Source organism: Benincasa hispida, chromosome 12 (assembly GCF_027475165.1).
Source record: "Benincasa hispida cultivar pf3 chromosome 12, pf3_genome.v1.1, whole genome shotgun sequence".
Classification (NCBI taxonomy): Eukaryota; Viridiplantae; Streptophyta; class Magnoliopsida; order Cucurbitales; family Cucurbitaceae; genus Benincasa; species Benincasa hispida.
The window spans coordinates 34089333-34115475 of NC_143489.1; the positions used below are offsets into that span (position 1 = coordinate 34089333).

A 26143-nucleotide genomic window follows, 5' to 3' on the forward strand; every position below is an offset into this window, starting at 1 on the left:
GATGAGTATCGAGGGATGTTTGATTTTTGTTGAAGTTTTAAGTTTTTGTGATATGATTGACTTCAATTAAAATATTCATTGTTTTAAAAACTGATTTGAAGTTTGGCGAGGATGGTAGCTATTGTCCAACAAGGTTAAAGACATACTAAAATACTTAAATACAATGCATGAATTTGTTTTAATTTGTGATGTTAATTTTTATCAATTTTAGTGTGGAAGATTAATTTGAATACTTGCTAATTGTGTTTTTATTTAAAAAATTTGTTTTGCTATTTATAATATTTAGAAAACTTTTTGTTATTTTTTCAAAGTAAACCATAAAAATTGCTATTTGTTTGCCAGCCCTTCGATCTGCACCGGCCCAGCCTTCTGCACTCCGAAAGCTCAAAACCTCGAGACACCAGCTGAAATCGCTCATCAGATGAAGCAACCGAGAGATAAAATGTTTTAGGGTTTAAGGGTCTTAACTCTTAATCAACCCTCTTCTCTTCTCTACATTTCTTCTCATTCTCATCTCTTCTTCTACACATAAGATTTTCCTTTCACTCGTTAGCTTCAATTACATTAGTTTCAGCATCTCCAGAATGTACGGCGATCCCCAACAGTTTCAGCAGCATCAGCAGCCGCCCAATCAGCATCCTCTTGGTGGGGATTTCCCAAGAGGCCCGCCCCTGCCAGGGCCACCGCCCATGATGAGGCAGCCATCTGCTTCTTCAACTACACTCGCTCCCGAGTTTCAACAGCACCATCATCCTCGCCACCCCTCTGGCCCTGCTCCTCCTCCTTACGAAGGTAAAACTCTCTCTTCTGTTATCTAGTCTATGACATTGGGAGTTTGTTCTGCGACTCAAATCGTTTTGGACATTGGGTTGGTTGCTGGGATTTCTGGGCGTGTTGTTAACTTTGTCAATGGGGCCTTAGATGTGTAGTTTGCACTGAAAGCGTAAAATTGATTGTTGGTCCTTTCTCTGTAACATCAGTCATTTTCCCAGGAGGGAGCAGGTGCGTTCAATCTTGAATTATTTAGATAAGGGGTTCTACTGCAGACAAAAGCCTTTGAGAAAGTCAATAGTTTGAGGACAATGAGATGGTTCTTCCAGGCTCAATTTAGTGCATGCTGATAGTTCTTCTTGTTGTTTTCTAGGTTCTTCTCTTATTTGAAACATGTTTTCTTTCCTCCCTCTCTTTACATATATATATATATATATATATATAAAGAGAAAGTAACTAAGAGTTGAGCTTTTGAATTTTTTTTTATTATATATATATATATAATTTTTATCAAGCACTTTTTGATGGAGGTGGGTAGGCCTTGATCTACATACTCTCTCAAATTTTCGCTTCTTTGTAGTCTTTAACTTCCCCATTAAGTTCTAGAGTATAATTTCCGTGAGTGGTATTTTTTTCCCCCTTAAAGTGAGAAGAGAGGAGTCTTGCTGGTGTTTGGGACCTTTGGGTATTTGTCCTCCCTAGCACTTCAACAATTTAGGTTAGGGAACCTAGTTGTTTGCGTTGGTAGATGTTGATGGATATAGGGTGAATATGGTGAAAATTTCTTAGTGATAGAGGGAGCCTTGCGAGAGCTTATCCACGTTTGATTTGTATCCTAGCAGTCCTTAAAGTGAGCCCAAAAGAGGATCTTCTGGATTCTGCCTTCAAATGGGAGAGGGAAGCTCAAAAGGGGAGTTTGCTGTAGTGATAAAAAAAGAGAATATTAGCTAGAGCCAAAAGTCTTAAGTGAAATGGAATGGGCCAAGGATGGGATTGTAACACTGCCTTTTTTTTTTTCCCCATAGGATGGCCTGTGGTAAGAGAAATAAGAATTGCAAAGGTCCTTTGATCATGGGTAATGGGGAGCATACGAGCAGTGACAAGGAGGTTGAGGCAGTGCTTTTAAATGCCCAAGGCGCACAAAAAAGTGCGAGTTTTTTTTTTGTGAGGCGCACTATGTATAAAAATATTACATTAAAAAGAGAATATAATTGAAGTGGAAATATGGAAAAAAAGGGACCCAAAACACAAGAAATTTTGCATTTAGGTTTGATAAATTTGATCCTTTTAGTTAATAAAGAAGGAAAATCCTTTATTATTACTATTTTTTAAAAATAATTGAAAAGCCCCAAGGTGCAGGGCTTTGATCCTTGGGGCTTCACGAGGTGCCAGATTTGTGCCTTGGACCTAGGCGCGTGTCTGAGAGGGCTTTTTAAAACACTGGGTTGAGGAGGAGGTTTTTTGGTGTTTTCAAATCTTTATAACCCTGACGTCCTGCCAAAATCGTTTATTCAAGGTATTGGTTATTGTCCCATTTCGACAAGGGATGGAGAGGAGTTGGTGGCCCCGTTTACGTTGGAGGAAATTAGAAAAGCAATTTTTGGGAGTGACAGGTGCAAGTCCCCGAGCCTGGATGGCTTTTCCATGGTTTTCATCCAAGATAATTGGAATCTTCTTAAGGTTAAGTTGGAAAGTGTTTTTAAGGAATTTTTGAGAGATGTATATGGAATTGTTCTTTATCGAAAACCTTTGTTTGCCTCATTTCTAAGAAGGAGAATTCCAATAGGGTTAAGGATTTCAGACCTATTAGTCTCATCAATAGTGTTTATAAGATCCTAGCTAAGGTCCTTGCAAATCATTTAGGGAAAATGCTCCCTTCAACCATCTCTGTGGTGCAAGGAGCTTTTATAGTGGGGAGACAGATTCTTTGGAGATGACTGAATGCTTGATGGGCTTGATAGTTTTTCCTTTAGTGGTAAAGAGAGTTTTATGGAGATGTGTTATGCGGTCTCTCTTGTGGAGTCTTTGGAAAGAAAAAAAATAGTAGAATTTTTTAAGATAAGTATGCTTCTTTTGATTCATTTTGGGTTGTTTCACCATACAGTCTCTTGGTGGTATACAAATTACACCATTTTTTAATTTTTATTTTAACAATTGGAAGACTCTTCTTTATTAGTGCTTGGGGGAGGGCTCTTCTCACCACACACCCCCCCCCCCCCCCCCCCCCCCCCCCCCCCCTTTTTAATGGAATATACATTGTTGTTTTTTTATCAAAAAAAAAAAAAAAAGACAAGGATACAGATTCTTGATCAGGCCCTCATTGCTAAGAGGCCATTGAGGATTATAGAGCCAAAAAGGAGGGAATCATTTTAAAATCAACTTTGAGAACGCTTATGACCATGTTTATTGGGACTTTGTGGACAGGGTAATGGAAAAGGAAGGTTTCAAGTAGAAATGGAGAATGTAGATTTGGGTTTTTGTCAGGAATGTGAATTACTCGATCCTTGTCGATGGTACTCCATACGGATCAATAAAGGCTTCAAGAGGTTTGGGACAGGGGACCCTTTATCTCCTTTATTGTTCCTTTTGGTTGTGGATGTTTTAAGCCATATCATCTACAAAGGGGTGGAAGGTAGCATTCTTGAGCCTTTTAAGGTTGGTTTGAAGGCGTTACTTTTCTCATTTTCAGTTTGTAGATGATACAGTGTTCTTTTGCTCTGGCATAGAGGACTCTTTCCTAATCCTAAATCATATTATGGGGTTCTTTGTGGCAATGTCAGAGCTTAAAATCAACAGGAGTAAGTATCAGATCTTGATTATAAACTGTGATAGGGAGAAACTCAAAAGATGGGCTGCTTTGGTTGGTTGTGAGATTGGCTCTTCTTCTTCTTCCTACCTTGGCCTTCCTTTTGGAGGAAATCTGAGAACTCTCTCTTTTTGGGATGTCCCCACTGAGTAGATTACGAAGAGTGCCTTGTGAAAGAAATTTCTTTTCTCTAAGCTATTAGACTTACGCTGATCAGATCGGTGTTGAGTGGAATTCCTATCTATTACCTTTCTCTTTTTTGTTTGTCAGTTTTGGTTTGAAGAGCATTGAAAAGGCCATGAAACACTTCCTTTTACCTGATTTTTGTATGGTTTGGCTTTTGTTTTCTTCTTTAAGTAACTTGTCTTTCATGACAGTTTTTATGATTCCTTTTCTTGCATGAAGTGATTTCCTCATTTAAAAGAAAAGTCCAAGTGGTGATAGACCCTCCAGAATAGATGTATCATTTTTTCTCTCTAAGATTTCTCCCAGGGTCGTCATCTTCCTTATGAATGGAAATGTTCTTTTATCCTACATGAATCAATACCTTTTGTGAGGTCAAAGGAAGTTATGAATCTTTTTTTTCAAGAATGCTATGGGATTGTGCTCCTTTTCAGCATATAACAACCAATTGCAGTTATTGGATTGTGCTCCTTGCCTGACTGTCTAGATATGGTGAAGCTGTTATATGCTGGAGACTCGGAGAGATGCCATTGCTTCTACATGGGGGACTTTCACCATTGTTGTGCAATTTTACCTTGAGGATAAGATGGTTCCTTGGCAAGGGTAATGAGACACTTTTGGTTATCAATATTAACAGGAAGTGTGCGTGAGTGAGAATTAGCGCTTTGTGTAAATAATATGATGGATGTGTAGCCAAACAAGTGGAAATTTTAGAAGTTTGTCGTAGTACTCATGAGTCATGATAGATAAACTGTGTGCTTGGTTTATACTAAAGTTCTTTGATTGGTGTGTTAGTTTCTCTCTTATTTCACAATGTTGTAATGGGAACCTCTTTTGACTTCAACAACATTTAGGGATGGGAGGATTCAAACCTCCGACCTCTTAAGGTCGAAGGTATATGTCTTAACTAGTTGAATTATACTCTGGTTGGTTATCTCGAAATCTCTTTTGAATATAGTTAATTACGAAAGGAAAATATCCTTTGACTATATATGATCTAGTTTGGGGTTAGTTTGTTAACTGGTGTTTGAAAAATTTATTCCCCTGTTTTCTGTCCCCTGTTTCTGTTTAGTTAGTTTTAGTTCTTTAGTTACCATGTGGCAACTCTCTTGGGGAAGCCTTGTTTAAATTTCAGCTTGTGTTAGCTAGTATTTAAAGCCATTCCCTCTCGTTAATATGATTTGGATGTTATTTTGTTGACATCTCACCAACTTGTCTTCTCCAGTATAGCTTCTTTTTTGATTTCATGACAATTTAAGACCTTCAAATGATGGATTTAACACTTCTCTAGATCACAAATCTAGCATTTGAAGCATTCGATACTTTAATATGTCCTATATATTGTTCTTTGAAGTGTGACTGTGTGAGGCGAATTAAAGCACATCTGTTTTTGAAGGGCTTAAGTGCAAAGCAAAAAAACAGAAAGGGCCTTTTGTTGTGAGGGCATGATTGAAAACATAAATAAATTTTTTATGCAAAATATGTTAGTATGTATAATAAGATACCGATAAAGTTAAGAAATTAGAGTATTGCAAGAGATTGCAGAGAGAAATGAGCATTTTCTTAAGAATATTTCTTAGTTTCTTTATGAAAGGCCTACTGGTGTGAGGTGGATGTCTCACTGGGCCTTAAAGATGGAAGATCCAAGGTGCCCTCGCCTTGCTTCTTAAAACATTGGTCCCACATGTCCCAACATCCCATGCATACATGTTTGATGTGGCAGGCAAACACCTCTAGAATATGCTTGGGGCCACTGACTTTTATTACTTTTTCTTGGAAATTTCTTTGACACTTTCTAACAAGTCAAAGATATATTTGTTGCAGCCCATGGGGATAGTTTTGCGGCCAAAAGAATGAGAAAGCTCACTCAAAGGAGGGCAGTAGATTATACTAGTACAGTCGTGCGATACATGCAGGTACTGCTTGTGTATGGACTTGACATATCTTGTCTTTTGACATGGCTCTTATTCACTGTTTAAGTCGATTTCTTGCCTTTAACAACTGAGGTTTGATTCAAAAGATGGTCAATGCATCTTTTTTTTTTTCTTTTTGGTGGGGCGGGGGGTGTTTTGCCGGCACTATTTTATTAAGGCTAAAGGGTGGCAAGTATAGTTCATTGGAACTTTTTTTTTTGTCAATGGAAATTCAGATCACTTTAACTCCTTTAAAAAGTATTGTCCCTTTTTGGTCCCTTGTTAGATTCTACGTTTTCCTTTAGCCTTCGATTTCAAAGTCCTTTTGTAATTATTCGATAGACACCACTTGTATAGTAGAGTCCCTTTCGTTTGTGGGATTCCCTTGTATTCTTTCATATTTTTCTCAATGAAGGTATTTTTTTGTCAATAAAAAAGAAAGAAACCCCTCTAAAAAGGCCATAATTCCTCTCAAGCCAAATCCCCAAGGCCCAAATAATGGTGAAAAGAAAAAGCCTGCAAAAAGATTTTGCCCTTCCCTCTAAAGGGGAATTTAACAAAATTTCCTCCATCATAGCCCTGAAATCCATGTTTCATTCCAAAAGAGACTTGCAAAATTATTCAGGAATTTGGAGCAAGTTGATTGAGCAAACTAGAAACTCCAAAGAACATGGTCAAGGTCCTCTGACACACCACCACAAAGGGAGCAACATTCGAGCCCCAAATGAAAGAAAGAGTTATTTAAAATTTTTTTTTAAAATTTTTAAAATTTATTTATTTATTATTATTATTATTTTTATAGAAACAACTACTTTCATGGGTTGACCTAGGTGATAAATAAGGGAACATCCCTTTGATAAAGGGGTAAGAGGTCATGTCTTTCTACATGGATTCTTTCATTTTTCTCAATGAAAGTAGTTGTTTCTATAAAAAAACATTTAACAAATATGAAAAAGAAGGAAAAACAGAATATGTATTTCTAGTGACTTTTAGAAGATCTCACGAACCTATTTTCAGAAACCCATTAAAAAAGTGGGGACTATATTTGCTCACAATGACTCTATGCCGCTAAGTCTTAGACTTCTGTAAGTAGCACCACAAAGCAATCACTTGCCCAACAACTTCTCGTTTTGATGGTAATATCGAAACCTGAGCTCTTTAAACTATTTGTCATCTGACAATATACGACTTTCCCCCTTCATTTAAAAAAAATCATCCTCGAGTTATGAAGTAATCAAGCTGCTTCTTTTGATAGTTTGAAAAGAATTCCACAAGACATTGTTGAAATATGGTGTATTTGCCCTAAGAGCGTTTTAGTCTTTTTACTATTATCTGCTATTTTAGAGTTTTATTTCTGAGTCCGTGGTGCTTTGTAGATGTAACAAATTAATAAGAGTTTTTCTATCGTGGTTTTTTCTCCCTAGCCTAGGGTTTTCCATGTAAACCTTGTCTTCGTCTGTTCTTCCCTATTTTCAATATGGTATCAGAGTAAGGTGATGAAACCCTAGCTGCGATAGAAGAAATTCAATCATCAACCCTAGCAGGTGATGGAACTACGACAAAAGCGACAAATACCGCTGCCATTCAGGTTGTCGTTGACCGATATCTTCGATCCATCCTCAACCCAGTGCAGTCACAACAGCTGATTGGGACCAGCCTAGCCGCGTCGCACGAGGTCCAGCCATCGATTGGAGCCCTCCTAGCCGCACCGTCGATCGAGATTCCGCCAGCCGTGTCTTGTCGTCTTCTATGCTTTGGGTTTTAAACAACATTGCCTTATCTTCTTTCTTTCTTGTGTCTGTCCACGCACAGGATCTACAACTTCCTGTCTTCATCTTCATCAATTTTCATTTTTTGTTCTTTGCACCATAGCTTTGATCAAGGTTCTTTAGGTTTCGCTTGCACGATTTCACGGTTTTGGGTGAATTCTTTTTTGTTTGTTTCTCATCTTCATTTGTTTTTTCTTTGCATGATTGAATTCTCTAGCCTTCCTTTGTTATGCTTGGGATTTTGAAATAATTGCATGTGGACTTCACTTGGGTGAATCCTCTTTTGTATGGAACTTCCCAATTAAATCGAACCAAATTTGTAGCCATAGCAACCTAAAGTTGATTTCAACCACCTCTTTCTTGATTTCCTTGGGGGCTTCACGATTGATGTAGTGATTTAGGTGTGTTCTTGAATATTCGGCCCCATTGGCTGTGATCCAAATTCGAAAGTAGGGTGAAGGCTTTGAACTCCCTTCTTGTGCTTTTAAATTCCTTTCTAGAAGTTTTTTCCTTATTTCTTGAGAAGTGAATACCCTGAAAGGTACCCTTTTGTGAATAAATTTGGGTTGGTTGTGTTGAACAACGAGCACAACTCAAGTAACTCCTTCTTGTGATCGATATCAAGTATTTTTTGATCATCCATTGGCAGCAACTAGCGTTGGCCCATACAGTTTATTGGTTTCTCGTCGGTGATAGTTAACATTGGCCTAGACGATTGCTCTGATACCATTTTTTTTGTTTCTTTTGATTTTTACGAATCGAAGCGACGAAGGGCTGAATCTCAGTGGATCGTGGCAGCAAGGCCAATCTGCCACTTATAATATCCTGTCGCGTATTTAAGTCGTCTGCAAAGGATTTTACCCATCGCTCGGTGGGAATTACGTTACAAGGCGGCCCCCGCAACTCATTCGTCATGAGGGCTCAGCCAACGACACGTGCCTTTGGGGAACTCTGATACCAAATTGATGTAGTCTAAGTGACTAAAAGGGGAAATCTCCCCAAAAATCAATTAAATGTTCTTGTTTCAAAAGAGTCCATCAAATGTTAATTACAAATCAAAAGTTATGAATACAAGAAGACAAATCTATATTTAGAGAATTGAAAAAACAAACTAATCTTAATGCTAATTTAGAATCTAATCCTAATTATGGTTAACAAACTAAACTAATCCAGTAATCCTAATCCTTTTTTTTAAAAGGAAACAAGACTAATCCTAATCCTATTTAAGCAAGGATTTGACCAAGATACCCCAATTTACTCTATTCTTACTACATCATAAAGGAAAAACACTCATCTCACTGCCAACAATCAATTCTAGTGATTGAGATCTTTCCTCTATTAATCTTATTACTTGGCATAGGTTTGAAGAAGAAAAGTAAGCTATTCAGATTAACAAAGGATAGCTATTCAGATTAACAAAGGATGTAACCTCCTTGAAACAAAAGAAAAGGACCTTCCGCCAATTGAAGGTGCAGAAGGTGAAATCTCTTCTTTCCCACAAGGAACCCTCCATACAACCCTTTTCCACACTAGTAGAGACCGGTCTGCTAAGAATATCAACCACTAAAATGAAGAGAAAAGGGGTGAGAGAGTCACCCCACTTAAGGCCTCTAAAAGCAAGAATCGTAACACTTGGTAATTAATGAGAATGGAAAAATTCACGTTCCCTATGCAACTTTACATCCAAACCCCCCATTTAAACTCAAAACCCTTCTTCTAGAGAATCTTATCCAGAAAAGACAAATCCTCATATGATTGAAAGCTTTCTCAAAGTTGGTCCTAAAGATGATACCTTCCTGATCTCCTTTCCTATAATCCTCATTCTTCAATGCTCTCATTGGCAATAAGGACTCGGTCAAAGATCTGCTTACATATAATGAAAGGCCCTTAGGACCCTGAGATCGTGCTAGGAAGGACCTTTCTCACACGGTCAGCCAATGTCTTGGCTATGATTTTATAAAGACTCATGACCAAGCTGATGGGTCTAAAATCCTTAATCTTATCCCCTTTTATTTTTTAAGGATGAGAGGAACGTAAGTTTCATTCATGGGAGAGTATATCACCTCTCTCTTGTCCATCACCCTTCTTAGCAATGTTGCCTTGATTTTGTTATGATTGTCAAAGAAAATGAAACAACCACATCAATTATTTTTAAAATTGTTTGTTGCACCATAAAATCTTTTTTCTGTAGTTAAATTGAAAATATGAACTAGACTCATACAGTTGGCTTTTGTGAGACCGTAATGTAGTATCAAAAGTTTAATTTGTTATAGTATGATAATATAATCAATATATTTCTTAAAAAATTATTATTTTTTTTCTTGTTTCACTTCTCCCTTTGTGATTTTGTGGGGTGGTGATAGGCATGCCTTTTAATATTATGTTACTGTGCTTTTGTTTTAATTAATTTTTTTTCCTGATTTCTATTTTGGTTATGTAGTTTATAATCTATTAATTGATCTGCAGCTTCGTATGTGGCAACGAGATTCGAAGGATAGGACTGTGTTGCAATCAACTCCAGCAGCAGCTATCGATGTCAGTGATATTCTTAGTTTGTTGAAAAAAGAATTTCTGAATTAAATCATTGTTGATATCATTTTTGCTCTCTTGTTTCTTAAACCTGTACTATAGGCACTAGTGTAATTGTTTTACTATACATTTATTTTCTGAGAGAAATAACTTTGCTTTTAATAGCCTTTATCTTACTTGAATCCTTGATGCAGATGTTGCCACCAGCTGCCTATTCAGATAATCCATCTACAAGCTTTGCCGCAAAGTTTGTCCATACATCAATCAACAAAAATCGTTGCTCAATTAATAGGGTGCTGGTAAGTTGAATTTTTCTTAGTGGGGGTAAGAAACAATATAATTTCGTTTCCTCGACAAAACTTGTGAGGGGAGAAGGCACGAGACTTAACCTTGTTAGAAAAATCACTAAACCTATTCATTTAAGTACCATATGTGTAGGAGGTTATGGATAGGTGATTTTTTTTACTATTCCAGTTATTATCCATATTAGTTTAGCACTAGCAGGAAGTCATAGACTCATAAGTCCTTTGTTAATCCGCAACTTATATTATAGGCTTTGCTTTACAAAATGTATAGTTCTGAAAATTGAATAGAGTAGCAGTTACATTACATCAAAGGTTCGTTAGAATATCTTCCTTCATCATTTCATGAGAAAGATGGTGCTTTTTGGCATTCTGGGACTTTCCTCCATCTCACTAGTGTTTAATATTCCCGTGTTGTTTTCTCTTCTTCCAAAGTGGACTCCTACAGGGAGACGTCTTATTACAGGCTCACAAAGTGGTGAATTTACCCTTTGGAATGGACAGTCGTTCAATTTTGAAATGATTCTTCAGGTATATGGATCCCATAATTAATTAATGAAATTGCATAAAAATGAATGATAAAGGACTTCTGGAACATCTTCATTGGCAGGCTCATGATCAAGCAATTCGGTCTATGGTATGGAGCCACAACGACAACTGGATGGTCTCTGGTGATGATGGGGGATCAATAAAGTAATTTTCTCCCGATAAGTTGGATGTATTATATGGTCTTTCTCACAATTTCATGACCACTTCCTTGTTTGCTGTAGAATAGATTTGTCGAGCAAATGGTCATTTTCATGTTTAACATTTTTTTCCGTAGGTATTGGCAAAATAACATGAATAATGTGAAGGCGAATAAATCAGCTCATAAAGAATCAGTTCGGGACTTGAGGTAGTAATTAATAGCCTTTTTCTTAAATATATTCCTCTCGCATAATACTCTTTTGATAGATAAATCTTCTTGAATAACAATGTCTACTAAGAAAAATAGGACATGTTATAGGGGTGAAAATTGCAACTTACAGACAAATAAACAATCTTGTACTATAGAAAGCAAAGGAAAATTCTGAAACTCCTTCCGCAACAAAGCTACACAGAAGCTAAAGGTGACATGAAGGTGGGACCAGTGGGTGGAAAATGGAAAGAGAAGGATGGGGTTTCTATTGCATTTTAGCATGGTGGGAGCCAAAAATAGACCACACCTGAACTGTAGTCAAGTTCCAATTGTTCAATTTGATTCTGCCAGCCATTAGGGAACCTTCTCTTCCCTTATCATCTCTAATCTAGAGCTCCTACCATTTCTCGATCTCCGTATAGAATATATATTTGACACAAATGCACATTTTAGGAGGCTGACATTCTTGTATTTCTTTGGTTGATTACAAAGAGCTTTTTTTGAACAGCTTCTGTAGGACGGATTTGAAATTCTGTTCCTGCTCTGATGACACTACTGTTAAAGTTTGGGACTTTGCTCGGTGCCAAGAAGAGCGCTCTTTGTCTGGTAATGTGCTTTGCATTTTTTTAAATCAATAGATATTTTAATGGATAGCAGCATAATGTCTACTTCTGTAGCTAGCAGATCATGTTTTGTAGCAATGATTGACTAGGTGTATTTAGACATTTTTTGATAGTTTATATGAAGATACACTTGTTCAAATTTTCTTCATGTTATTGGGTCGATGAAAAGACTTTTTTTTTGTCTTCTTCTTTTGATAAGAAACAATTTCATCGATGTATGAAATTTATCATAAGAGGCCAAAACCCAATCCAAAGGAGTTAGAAAAGATTTCTCCAGTTGGTCTCAAAAGAGAAGATAGATTGCATGAACTTAGAAAGATGTGCATTTGCACCATATCATAGCTATATAGATAATATGTTCAGAAAAGTTATCAACAGTGTTTCCCTTATCTTTAACAAGATGACTGTTATGCTCCTTTCATGAATTCTATAAGAAACCACGAAACAAATGCATCCACATAATCCTCTTAATTGGGTTAATGTAAAGTCATTTGCAGGTGTGATTGGATAACTCTGCATGTCTGTCAAATTAGATCTTTTTAAGTGTTTGCTTTTGGTGGTTTGTCTTCAAGATGCATGTATTTTGGATTTGCTTGTTAAGAATCTTTGAAGTAACCCAGACTCTCTGTTTTGAACTCAGGCAGGCCATGGGTGGGATGTGAAAAGTGTTGATTGGCACCCCACAAAGTCTCTACTAGTTTCAGGTTTCTGCCTTGTTCTAGGAAACTTTTTCCAGATCTTTCCATGAGTGATCTTGAAAATATTTTATTCCTCTGGTTGAAAATTTATCAGGTGGAAAAGACAACCTCGTAAAACTTTGGGATGCAAAAACTGGCAAAGAGTTTTGTTCATTGTGAGTAAAATAATTGATTCTAATATAATTCTAGTTATAAAAAAAAAAAAAAATATTAATGCTGGACTAATTTGTGAGGAATGATGATTGTGTCTTTAGTCATGGTCATAAAAATACAGTACTATGTGTCAAATGGAATCAAAATGGTAACTGGGTGCTGACTGCATCAAAGGATCAAATCATCAAGGTAATTAACTTCTCTAATTTATTGATATTAACATTTCCCTACGCTCTCTTTTATGTAGTCTTAATTATTTTTTCTTTTGCAGCTTTATGACATCAGGGCCATGAAAGAACTTGAGTCCTTTCGTGGACATAGAAAGGATGTGACTGGTAAGTGATAACAATTTGTAAAATTTTTGTTCTATTTGATGGGGACAGTTCTTAAATCGACCATCCACGTTTAATGTTGTTTCAAGTGGGACCTTTTCTTTCTTTTGTTTCACTTGGCTACTCCGGCCCTTCATTTATGTACTTTTGTTCATTTAATTAATTAATTAACATGCTGTTACAATGAGAATGTTTTGTTCCACTCTTGGTCTGAATATTTTTGTTAAGTTATTTGTGTTGATTGGTTTAAGATTTTTTTTTTTTTTTTTTTTTGTGTGGGGGGGGGGGGGGGGGGTGATCTTTCATTCAAGGTTTTCCTTATTATCATTTGTGACACATCAAGTAGAATATCCAAGGCTAGAATTCATGAGTTTGGAAACTCACATTTTTGTTATGTTACTATTACTATTATTATTTTGTTTAATAAGAAACCTGCCGTATATATTAGGAAGAGGAAAGAAAAAGGAAAAAGAAAAAAACAGCCTGAGGGCTGGGGGGAGAGAGCCCCCCCACCCAACAAAAAGAACTACTTGCAAAAAGCCCTCCAATCAAGGAGTGACAAAGAAAGAGGGAAGTTACGGAAGGATGAGCTAGAGCTATGGCACCAGTATAAAGCATTTGGCTATACGATATCCAAAAGTATCAGATGTGGTAGTCTTATCATCAAAAGTCCTTTTCTGTTCCAACCACAAGATCCATGAAAGGGTTCTTGATGCCAAGAAATATATTAAAATATAAGTTCATGTATACATACACAATAAGAAACCTTCATGAGAAGAAATGAGGTTTTTAACAAAAAAGAAATATATATATATATATATATATAGAAAAGATAAAAAAGTGTTCAAATATTAGTTTTTCAACATAGAGTTGATACTAAAAAAAACATGAAATAATATAACAATCCTAAACAAAAGTCTAAAAGTCCTAAAAATTAAACTCATCATCTCGAAATAGGTCTTTGTTCTCATTCTCTCCATCATTGTACTCATAGGCTCCCTAAATGAAATAGACCAAAAGGGGAGGTCAACTATGCAACTAAGGCCAACAGCCTGCACAACACCTCCTTATCAACCATATTAATCCCAATCAGTGTGTTTTAACACCTCTTGAGACTTGAGCAAGTTAGAAATTAGAAACCACCTTCCACCAATTCTTCAAATGCGTCCTCCCTCGGGACAGACAATGATTTTGTGGCATATTTTGTAACGCCCCAAGCCTAGGATTTGGAATCCAAATTCGGCACCTGATGCCCCGACATTCCCCTGCCTCTCCTGCTACGTGACAACGTCATTCTTGCTTGTCTCTAGCTGCTTCTAAGACGACTATTCCCATAAACCAACATGTGTCCTTTCAGCATGCTCTATTCTCACTCATTGCTTCCTAGGAAAATTCCAGGGAGGTCATTGAACATAGGATTGCTCCGAGCTAAGCACGTTTAACTTTGGAGTTCCTATGATTGAGCCGCCAAAAAGGAAGGTGCACCTTGTTGGTATAGATAGTAGCTTTCAATTTTTCTTGAGTCTTTCTTAACCATGCTTTTATATCCTTAGGATCCCTCTCATTTGGATGTGATCTCGGTTCATTCATGTCCCCTTCCTAAAACTTGGGGCATTACATACTCTAAGTGAGAAATTACCACATTCCAACCTCTCTAAATTTGTCTCCATTCCAGAAGTGAATAAGTCCACTAAAAGCATCTCCCAAAAGTGTAAAGAGAAAAAGAGGAGAGGAGGCTGCCTTGCCTCAAACCCCTTATAGCCAAGATTTTACCGCGGTAGGTTACCACGGGGCCTAACATTAATTATGATTGACAACCATAGAATCGGTCAATTTTAATTTTAGAATTTTACTCTTTTCAAATTGAATCCTTCGATCTAAGTTAGAAAACCATTCATGGCCCACCAATAAATTAACTGAAATTCAGCATCCAGTATCTAGCCAGAAATTATTCAATTCCAGTCACAAAAGCACCTTGAAGAATGTCTACACATTTTGCCACAGATTAGTTGAAAAAATATGAAGGCTATTAATCTCACCACTTGTGAAGTTTAGCATCCAATTTGGTAAAACTGAAGTTTAAGCTTAAATTTAACATACTCAGCTAATATAAGGATAAAAATAAATATTTCCGTTTATTTTACTTTTAAGGTCAGTGCTAATATTAAGTTTTTTTCCCCTTTTATTTTATCTATAAGGTAAATACTAATATTAAGGTGATTTGTTCTGCAGCATTGGCCTGGCACCCTTTCCACGAAGAGTATTTTGTTAGTGGGAGTTTTGATGGCTCTATCTTTCATTGGCTTGTTGGGTATGTTTGTGCTTTAGTTGAATATTCGATTTCTTGTATTGTATATAATCTATGTTTTTTACGGCTGGGAATAGTTTTGTTTTGGCTTTGGAAGGAAGAGGGATGAGTTTTTGAATAAAGTCTATTATGGTACAAAGAGTTGTAAGAGTTGTTAGGAAGGGTGCCCTTTTCATCATTCCTTCTTTGTGGTTGTTGATGTTCTTAGCTGTGCTTGCAGGAATGTGATAAGAGTAGTGCTGAGGGTTTTCAAATTTCACGTGGGTAGCAAAATAATTCATCTTTCTCATGTTATGTTTATTGATGATACAGCTTCATAATTTCTTTTGAACATGCATCTTGAAGATAGTCACATTGTTGGATCAATTCCTGAGATAATGTTAGGATTTCCGTTTTTCTATATTGTTACTTTTCTTGTGATTTAATATTGATTGGTGTTTCAATTCAATTTTTGACTACAATGATTTAAAGGTCACCAATCTCATTTCATTAGATAATTCTCTTATCCGCAGACATGAAACTCCTCAGATTGAAATTACCAATGCACATGACAATAGTGTGTGGGACCTTGCTTGGCATCCTATTGGTTATCTTCTTTGCAGGTATGGATAATTTTGTATTTTGTGCTCTGTATCTGTGCCTCTCTACTTTTGTTAATTTTGCTGGAATGTTTGTTTTAAAAGGTTCCCATCCTATTATTGTGAATACAAAAAGAGGTTTCTATCCTTTCTTTTGCTCTGTTGTATAGAATAGGATTGTTTTGTTATCTTGCAAATCTAGTAATTTGTTATTCATTTCAAATTCTCACACAACCGTACAATGTAACTCACTCTGAAAGGTGAGCTTTAATAATTAATTTCCCCCCCAAATACGGGACTTTTTCCAATGTCAATTAACTTTTTTTTGCATAGAATAGTTTTTTCTAGTTTCTTATAAAAAATTTAATGTCATTTTTTCTCAACAAAAGTTTGGTATTTTATTTAAAAAAAAAAAAAATCAAGCTAGCCTTTGCCATTATGTCGGATTATGGTCAGGCTTCCTTGCGCTCTCTCTTCCACGGTCTGTATTGTGCAACCTCTCAACACTAAAATATAGTTCTGTTTCTATAAAGGAAGCATGGAATGTTTACACAAGCTCTATTTATAGAAATCCCAGAAACTTGTGTAAACATTCCACAATTCCTTTATAGAAATAGAACTATATTTTAGTGTTCAGAGGTTGTACAACACAAACCAGGGAAGGGAGAGCACAAGGAAGCCTGGGTAAGCATGGAATGTTTTATTTCTATAAAACTTGACAAGCCATAAAAATGACCTGTATCACAAAAGGGCAGATGACGAAGGTTCTCCACATTCTCTAGGCTGAGCATGCTAAAGTTGAATGTCTGAAAAAATAACTCCAAACTGAGCAAGTGTAATCAGTTGATCACAACTCTCGAGGAGATGAGCAAGATCTTCAGCTACACCTCTAGAGGGGATGCAACACCATCAGCCTATCAAGTAGGACGAATTCCTCATAACTCTATTTAGGGTATTAACTCTTCTGTGAAAGACATGACATACAAAAATTTGATCTTCTTGGGAATTTTAGTCTTCCACAGTGAGGAAAGATAGGGGAAAGAGTGATTCACTAGATAACGACATGATCTCCCAAATGTGGGATGGGCAGAAGCCACAATGATTTTTTGTAGAGGATAATGGGCTCTCCCAGGATGATGGAATAAGTCTTGGATGGTTTTTTGAATCTTATGATACTCAAAACCTGACAACTGGTTGGCTTGTGGCCTTTTCAAATAGCCGATGAGTAGAAAGCATCAAAATACAAACATGGATAGCGACTGTTACAATGATGAATAGAAAATAAAGCCAAGTAAACAGTAAATTCTCATCCTTAATTGAGTATTGTAGTTTGAAGATCAGTATAGCCGCTCATAATGTTCAGCAGCATTGTTGACTGTTCTGCTTTGAAAAGTGATGAACTTCATCACCTGGATTACTAGAGGCATGATTATTGATCAACTCGGACTGTTCAAGCTCAGCATCTTGTAGTTGTCTTTATTCAATAATCAAGGAAAGAGGTTCTGGTTGGTTTTCTCTTCAAAGCTATTTGACGTTCACAGGAGTGTGGTTGGTGATATTGTGATTTTGGTCTCCACTTGTCAGAAGGATGGTGATCTTGGTTTGGAAGGCTTGGAATCGAAGCTTCATCAAGGGTTTAAAGATTTTGTTATCTATTTTTCATCCGATTTGGGTCTTTGGAGATTTCTTCAAACGTTTCATTTATTTCAAAGGGGTTTCTATGTTGATTCCCTCCTTTGGCTTGTTCACTTCGAAGCTGCAAGGATCTCAACATTTCCTTAGTGTCCTCTAAGTTTTGTGTATTTTTGTAGTCAATTTTGCTGGTTGTTTGAGATTTTGCTTTTGGCTATCCTTTGTTCTCGTGATTGGTTCACTTGGGATTTTACTTCCTATGTTTTCTGGTACTCCATTTGTATTTTGAGCAATAGGCTCTTTTCATTTTATCAATGAAAAGTTGTTTCCTCTCACACGGAAGGAAAAAAAAAAGGTAAACAGTAAGTTCATTATATCAGAATGTCTTTCAAATGTGTTTGTCTTTTCCTTGGTACATTATTCTGTTCTTAGGTATGTCGATCAATACCTTGTCAGCTACTCTTAAGTCGCGAGGTATCTATATGTGTGTTTTTGCTTGTTAGGTTTTTTGATATATGATCCTTCATTTGTTTCTGTATACTAATAGCATGATTATTTTGAAGCACGTAGGTTCTGATAAATTATGTTTCCTTTTGCAGTGGTAGCAATGATCACACAACCAAATTTTGGTGTAGAAATAGGCCAGGAGACACTGCTCGTGATAAGTTTAGCACAGGTAAGTGCTGCTCGTGAAACAGCATGGTGTAATTGTTGATTAGTACATTCTGTGTATGGTGCCTAAGTAATCTAGCATTTGCACGATTGTCATAGAATGAGAGAGAATTGATTGCACTTGGAAATGTCATCTGTTTTGACTTGGTATGTATTTTTCTTAGGTTACAATGAGCAAAATCCTGCTGGTTCTGCTCGTATGCCTGGTAACTTTGTGGTACCTGATGGACCCACTACTCCCGGACCATTTCCACCTGGGCTAGCCCGAAATGAGGGAACCATTCCTGGCATTGGAGTTGCAATGCCCTTATCTGATACTGCAGCAATGGGAGAACATAAGCAGCCACATCAAATTTCAATGCCAGTAGGGGCTCCTCCCCTCCCACCTGGTCCCCACCCTTCTCTTCTTGCTGCCAATCAGCAGCATTCTTTTCAACAGAATCCTCAGCAGTTCATGCAACAACAGCAGCAACAGCAGCAGCAGCAATCACAACACCACCAGACCCAGCAAATGGCCCCAGTGCCCATGCAACCTCAAAATTTGCCTCAGTTACAGCCTCCATCGCATTTCCCTTTGCTCCCACACCCAAATTTACCTCGACCACCCCAAATGCCCACACTGAATATGCCTTCACAACCTGGATCATTGCCTTCACCAGGACCTGCCTCGGTGCCCATGCCTATGCCTGGTCCAATGGTATGACCGTTTGCTACTTTATCTATTTATTTAATTTATTGTTTTCTTATTATGGGAGTTTCTAAATCAAATGAGATCAGTTTAATTATTTTATTTGATGACTTTTTTTCTGTTCATCTTAAAATTATAAATAATATCTTCGCCAATCCTACTCCCCCGTTCTTTTGAATGCCTGATGAATTTTACCATATGCTTATAGGGGATGCAAGGATCTATGGGTCAGATGGTTCCTCCCATGCAGCAAAACCATTATATGGGCATGAATCCAATGCACTCTGGACCTATGCCTACCAGTGGTGCTCCACCTTCTGTCCAAGGTTTTCAGAATAATTTACCAAATATGCAGGGCCCATCAAATGCGTCTGGAGCACCAATGTATCCACAGGGTGGTGGATTCAATCGGGCACAGGCTGGGCAAATGCCAATGACGCCAGGGTTCAATCCGTACCAGGTAAGATTATAACAGTTGTCGTTTTCTCTAGCATCATCTTCTGACTCTCAGTTTTCCATTATAGAGAAACTGAATTGCAAATATGATTAAACATTAACCCCTTGAGGCTGTTAAATCATATTTGCATTCTTGTCTATGGTACTACAACCAATCTAGGCTGTATTTATCTGCTTCACCCTGAAGCGGGGGTTCAAATGGGACAATCCTATTCTACCATTGTAATCAAAGCTAGTAGTGAACATGAGTTTCAACTATGGAGAATAGGATTCATTGAAAGGGTAAAATATATAGAGATAGTGGGCAGATGAGTTTTGTTCTCATTTCCTAATAACCCATTGTGTATTGGCTGCATAAGATCTATTGATATCACTGGCCTTCCTACCAAGTAGCTGAACCGTATCAAGTTTGATAGTGCACAAATATTTCAATGCTTAAATGGGTGTTCATAAGCATCAATGTTCTTTTGTTTTGTTGACGTTCTTAGAACTTTGCTTATTAAGCCACCAGATTTCTTGAATGTTTTGCTTTCTGTTCCGCAGTTTGGTGGTCAACCTGGGATGCCGCCACCGCAACCACCAGGCCCCCCGCCTCATTCTCAGACGCCTCAGTAATCCATTCACCATCAGTGTGCATTGTAGAGAATGCTCCTTCCCTTTCCTGTGTGGTATTTATTCCTTTCAAAACATCTAGAGGTTGCTGTGAAGATGTGTTTTAAAGGTCTTAGAGTATTTGCTGTTTGACACATAGAGAAACATGAGCTTCTCCCTCTTCCCCTCCCTCCCGTAGATTTTAGTTTTCACTTTTATTCTTTTTACTTTAGTTGATGTAACGTCTTGATGACTGATTTCAATGACAAAATCGTAAATTCATCAACTGACAGAATATTTTGTCGTGTATTTCTTGATTTGTACTTTACTTGAATGCTTCATAGTTAAAATTTTATATATTTAGATGAAACCTTTTCATGACTAAAGCTAGCAGATTAATTTCAGCCACCATCTTAATCAAAGGGATTATTGCGAAGTGGTTTTCTTGTTATTTTTAAATCTTCAAAATTACAAGTTTATTCTATAAAACAAAATGAAAAGGAAAAAAAGTATACCATTTCTTGTTCATGTGTAGCTTATAAATAGATACATCTAATAACTAATTATCGTATAACGGATGAATTGGGGGCCAGGGGCAGAGCCGCAGAGGGGTATGTATCCACTCCCCTCAAATAATCGTCTATGTATATATATATATATATATATATATATAGTTTCTCATCAAGTAAACTAGAGTTAAATATATGTTACAGTGTTAATGATGTTTTTTTCTATATACTATTTAGGAGGATTTTTAAAAATAGAAAAATAAGTGAAATTATTTACACAAAATAATAATTTAATTTTCTTTACTAGAAGTTGATAGAAGTTTATCAATTAGTGATAGAAATTGATAGAAGTTTATGATTGATACTATGTGATAGAGTAGAAGTTTATCAGTGTCTCTCGGTGTTTTTTTTGCTATTTCTGTAAATAGTTTGACATTTTCTCTATTTATGAAATTTTTTTCAAGTATTTATTTATATTAATTATTATTTAATTTAGTATGTGTTTGTTTCAATCTAATCTTTTTTGTTTGATTTTTTTTAATAAACTTATACCCGTCTTTCTTGACAAATTGGGCATGATACACTGATAACATTTGGAGGTGAGAAAAAAAAAAGACTAGAAGTACTTCAAGGATTGAGTTTAAACTTAGGAGTGGAATCATTTTTACACCCTACAGATAAATATTGTAACAGACCACAAACATGAACATGATAAGATTTTTCTCTCAAATATACTCCAAAACTATAGAAACATGCAACATTGGAGAAGGAATTCCATATTTTTAACCACAAAAAAATAGGTCAAAAGCTGGAAGTTTGCAGCTCAAGTGTTGCCAAACTAAAACATGTCATTTCTTTTCCACTAGCCTCTTAAAAGGCAGCAGTATTTCCCTTCTATACAACTGTTTTTAAGGTAGACATGACATTAATTTTCACTTCAACAACTAAAGTGTCATTCAGAAGATATCCTTTGGTTGGTTCCTTGAGATCACACAATGACAAGAAGTTTGGAGTACCCAAACCACCAGCTTCTATACCACCAAATCCAAACCAGCAATTATCTGCACAAAAAGAAAAAGCCAAACTTTATAAGTAGAGTTCAGTATAACTTTTAGAAAGTGATTTTGAAGATCAAAATACATTTATTAAAAGTAGTTTAAAGTTCTTTAGATCAGGATAAGTAAAAAGTAGTGCTTTGAAAACAAAGGTCTATCATCTCAAACTCTCTCTACTTAAAGAAACTGATATAGGAAAGCTTGGAAAATTTAAATAGCAGTTAAATTACAAGTCTGTTTTACTGGTACAGCTTGAAGTTGACTCAATAGAGCCATCTCATATTCTACGTATACTTGAGAACCTTGTGGAAGCTCTTTCAAACTCTCAAACACCAGGTGGACAAGAAGCCTGGTTTTGCTTGCGAGTCTCCTCTACAGATTGATCTTCCTGAAAGAGAACTGAATTATGTAAATAAACATGTCTATATATATATATATATATATATATATATATATATATGCAAAAACTATTTTAAAATCAAAAGTTTATTTTGCATTTAACTCAAACCTATGAGCCAATACTGAGACTTCTTCGCAGGAGTGAAATATGTCGTTGGAATGAAGATCGTCGAAAGGCTTTCGATAAAATCAAAGATTATTTGCAAAGCCCTCCAATATTCGTCCCACCAACTCTAGGACGACCATTAATCTTATACTTAACGATAAAGGAAGAATCCATGGGATGTGTGCTGGGGCAACACGACTCTACAGGAAGGAAAGAGCAAGCTATTTATTATTTGAGCAAGAAATTCATAAGCTACGAGTCAAAGTACTCGTTGTTAGAAAAAAAAAACATGTTGTGCCTTAGCATGGACAATTCAAAAACTAAGATAGTATATGTTGTACTACACAACATAGCTTGTCTAAAAAATGGATCCTATAAAATACATGTTCGAAAAGCCATCTTTGTCTAAGAGGATAGCCAAATGGCAATTATTGCTATTGGAGTACGATATTGTCTATATGACTAGAAAGGCCATCCAAGGAAGTGTGATCACCTATCGTCTAGCTGAATTACAAGTTGAAGACTACGAGTCAATGAAATTTGAATTTTCAAATGAAAACATCATGACGGATCCACGTTGAATGCAACATAGGATCCTGAAATGTGGACAACATTGTTTGATGGAGCTATGAATGAAGTGGGGCATAGTGTAGGGGCTATTTTGATATCTCCTGATGAGAAGTTGTATCCCCTAACTGCTAAGCTATACTTTGATTGCACGAACAATATAACTGAGTATCAAGCATGCAGTATGGGGCTTCAAATGACTTATGACATGAAGATTTAAAAGTTGCACGTTTATGGGGACTTTCTTTTGGTAGTACATCAACTAAATGGGGAGTGAGAGACAAGAGACTCTAAGTTGATTCCCTATAATAAGTATATCCGAGAATTGACCAAATCTTTTGAGTCAATCACATTCGAGATGTCCCATACAAAAATAACCAGGTTGCAGATTCGTTGGCCACTTTATCTGCCATGTTTAATGTGGTTTATAATGAAGAAATTCAGCTAATAAGTATTGAGAAGCGTGAAGCATCAGCATACTGCATGAGTATTAAACAGGAGTTCGACGGAAAGCCTTGGTATTATGACATTAAGCACTACATCACATATCGAGAGTACCCACTGGGAGCATCGAAAAATAGTAAGTGCACCATTAGAAAGTTGGTCATGAGTTTCTTTATGAATGGAGAAGTGTTGTACAAGAGGAATTATGATATGTCCCTCCTGAGATGTGTTGATGCTTCAGAGGCCAAGAGAATTCTAGGAGAAGTTCACGAAGGAATTTGTAGGACACACGCAAATGGGCACATGATGGCAACACAAGTTTTACATGCTTGTTATTACTGGTTGACCATGGAGTCAGATTGCATCAAATTGCAAAAAAATGTCACAAATGCCATATATATGCAGATAAAGTACGTACTTCAGTTTCCCCTCTACATGTGTTGACGGCCCCGTGGCCTTTCTCAATGTGGGCTTTGGATGTAATTGGGCCCATTGAGACAAAGGTGTCAAATGGTCACCGTTTCATCTTGATAGCTATAGATTACTTTACTGAGTGAGTAGAGGCAGCCTCATACAAGAGTGTCACTAAGCAAGTTGTTGTCAAGTTCATAAGAAAAGACATCATATGTCGGTACGGCCTGCCCGAGGGTATCATCACTGATAATGGAAGGAACTTCAATAATAAGTTGATGGAGGAATTGTGTACACAGTTCAAAACTAAACACTTTAACTCTACTCCTTACTGCCATAAGATGAATGGGGTAGTAGAGGCAGCAAATAAAAATATCAAGAGAATTATTGAAAGATGACTGCCACATATAAAGATTGGCATGAAATATTACCGTCTGCATTACACGGTTACTGAACATCAGTTCGTACATCGACTGAGGCAACACCATTTTCTCTGGTGTATGGTCTGGAGGTTGTTTTGCCCACTGAGGTCGATGTGCCATCCCTTAGAGTAATTCAAGAAGCAGAGTTAGAAAAAGCGGAGTGGACTCAAGTGAGATATGAGCAATTAAATCTCATATAAGAAAGAAGAATAATTGCGTTATGTAGAGGACAATTATTTTAGAAGAAAATGACACGTGCATATAATAGAAAGGTTCGACGTCATTGCATCCAAGAGGGAGCTTTGGTGTTAAAAAGGATCCTGCCATTTCAAAAGGAGTATAGAGGAAAGTGGATTCCCAATTATGAGGGGGATATATATGGTGAAAAGGACATTCTCTGGGGAGCTTTGATTTTGACATATATGGATGAGAATGATTTGCCCAACTCGTTAAGTGCAAATTTCGTGAAGAAGTATTATGCATAGAAGGAATAACTTAGGCTTATATTCTTGATTTGTCCAGACTTTCATCTCTCTGTGAGATCCTAGAGTTGTATTCTTGGTTCCAACATAAAAAAGACTTGTGGTGACTTTTCAAAACCCAAATTGATATTACTTATGAATTCATATGGGTTGTTTTTGTACACTTTTGACTTTTTTTAGAATATAAGAGGAGAAAATAATAGTTTTGTTAGTGAGTCTATAGTAAGCATATGCATACATACATAACTTATATTTGTTTATATTTTGCGATTGAGTAACTTAAAATTGTGTCTTGTGGTGCCTGTATCCCTGGCCCTTGACACTTTTTTCTATGGTGGTGCTTGTTTATCCCTAGCCCCCAACATTTTATTTTTGCTATGATGACGTTTGTTTATCCCTAACCTCCATCTCTCTTTTTATCTCGTAATGAGGCGCTTGTTTTATCTTTGACCTTTGACACCGTTAATGCGTTTGAAATATTTTATCTTGAACAAAATAGTGGCTCCACATTTGTCCACCTTCTAATTCTACAAGGATGTACGAAAGGAGCATGTTGTAGTCACCTATTTTTGTCCGACCTTTTCTAAATGAATTTGAATTAACATGTAGTTTTGTTTATTGTGTTATTTTTAATTAAGTCTCAATTTCATATATATATATATTGATTTGTAAAGTTTTTTTTTTTTTATTTAGTTGATTAGAGTACCTAATTTATTTTTTTGTTAAAAAACAAAAAAGGTAAAATGGATTTGGTTAGCCTAACCCATTTTAAGCTTATGCTATGTTGGGTTAAATCACAAAATTGAAATAAGTTTCATTTAAAAGGAAATAGACAAATATAACAATGTTTTGGACTTTATAAACCCCACTTTTTCTTCCAAAAACCTTAGTGTCCAAGGAGACAACAAACTTGTTTTTCTTTTTTTTTTCTTCTCTTCCCAAAGAGGGGAAAAAAAAAAAAAAAACTAGCTAGCCTGCCTCTCCTCTCTTAAAGCCTCATTTTCTTAACAAAACCCTAGAGAGCAATTAGGAAGAGCATAAAGGAAATCCACATTTAATTGGAAATTGCAATTGGTAGGGCTTGGTCTCGAGGATCCACACATTAAATAACAAGTGGGTTTCGTGTTAACAAATAATAATTTTTTTTTTTAAAATTCGTGTTATACTTTTTTTATTCTTTCTTTTTCATTTTTTCATTTTTTAATTTATTTGCTTATTTCTTTTTATCCATTTAAGTTTTTATCTACATTTTAAAGCTTATAATTTCTTATTTTTTTATTGTATAATGATTTAGTTATTTCATTCTTGTTATTATTATTATTATTATTATTATTATTCATTCTCACATCTTATGATTTGGGTATTAAGTGGTATTCATTTATTAATATTAATCTTACATTTATTTTTTTAGTACATTCATCCGTGATTTTAATTTATTATAATTTTATGAATTGTATCATGTTAATTTCCTTCATTGTAGTTTTTTTTCTCTAAAATATGCGGACGACGGAATCTAAAAAATTTAGGAGTCCGATTTTTTAGAATTTTTGAGGTGAGTAGTTGTTTCTTTGGAAGTCTGAGATCAATCTCCAAAATTTTTTTAATAAAACTTTAATTTTTTTTATATTTACTTAATTTGTTAGATGCATCTTTAATTATGTTTTGCTTATATAATGTCTATATTAAAATTTATTTGATTTCTAATCCAAATTTCTCAAAATATTAAAATCTTGCTAATTCAGATTTCTCAGTCTTAAATTTTTTTTCTAGAACATTTTAAAATCATCTAAAATTTTTCTTCAAATTACACTCTTTAGGGTTTTTTTGAACATTTAAAATTTAATCT

General features: G+C 36.0%; 1 protein-coding gene across 1 annotated transcript; it reads left to right on the plus strand.

Moving 5' to 3' along the window:
• Positions 1 to 296: 296 nt before the first annotated feature.
• Positions 297 to 20188, plus strand: FY (Transducin/WD40 repeat-like superfamily protein). The gene is made up of 18 exons (XM_039018661.2): positions 297 to 792; positions 5585 to 5676; positions 9909 to 9977; positions 10166 to 10270; positions 10709 to 10804; positions 10884 to 10966; positions 11097 to 11168; positions 11680 to 11777; positions 12439 to 12498; positions 12587 to 12647; positions 12747 to 12834; positions 12917 to 12980; positions 15210 to 15288; positions 15798 to 15887; positions 18095 to 18171; positions 18332 to 18864; positions 19064 to 19315; positions 19855 to 20188. The coding sequence occupies exons 1-18, from the start codon at positions 585 to 587 to the stop codon at positions 19924 to 19926; spliced, it is 2199 nt and encodes a 732-aa protein (XP_038874589.2). The 5' UTR covers positions 297 to 584; the 3' UTR covers positions 19927 to 20188.
• The last annotated feature ends 5955 nt before the right edge of the window (positions 20189 to 26143 follow it).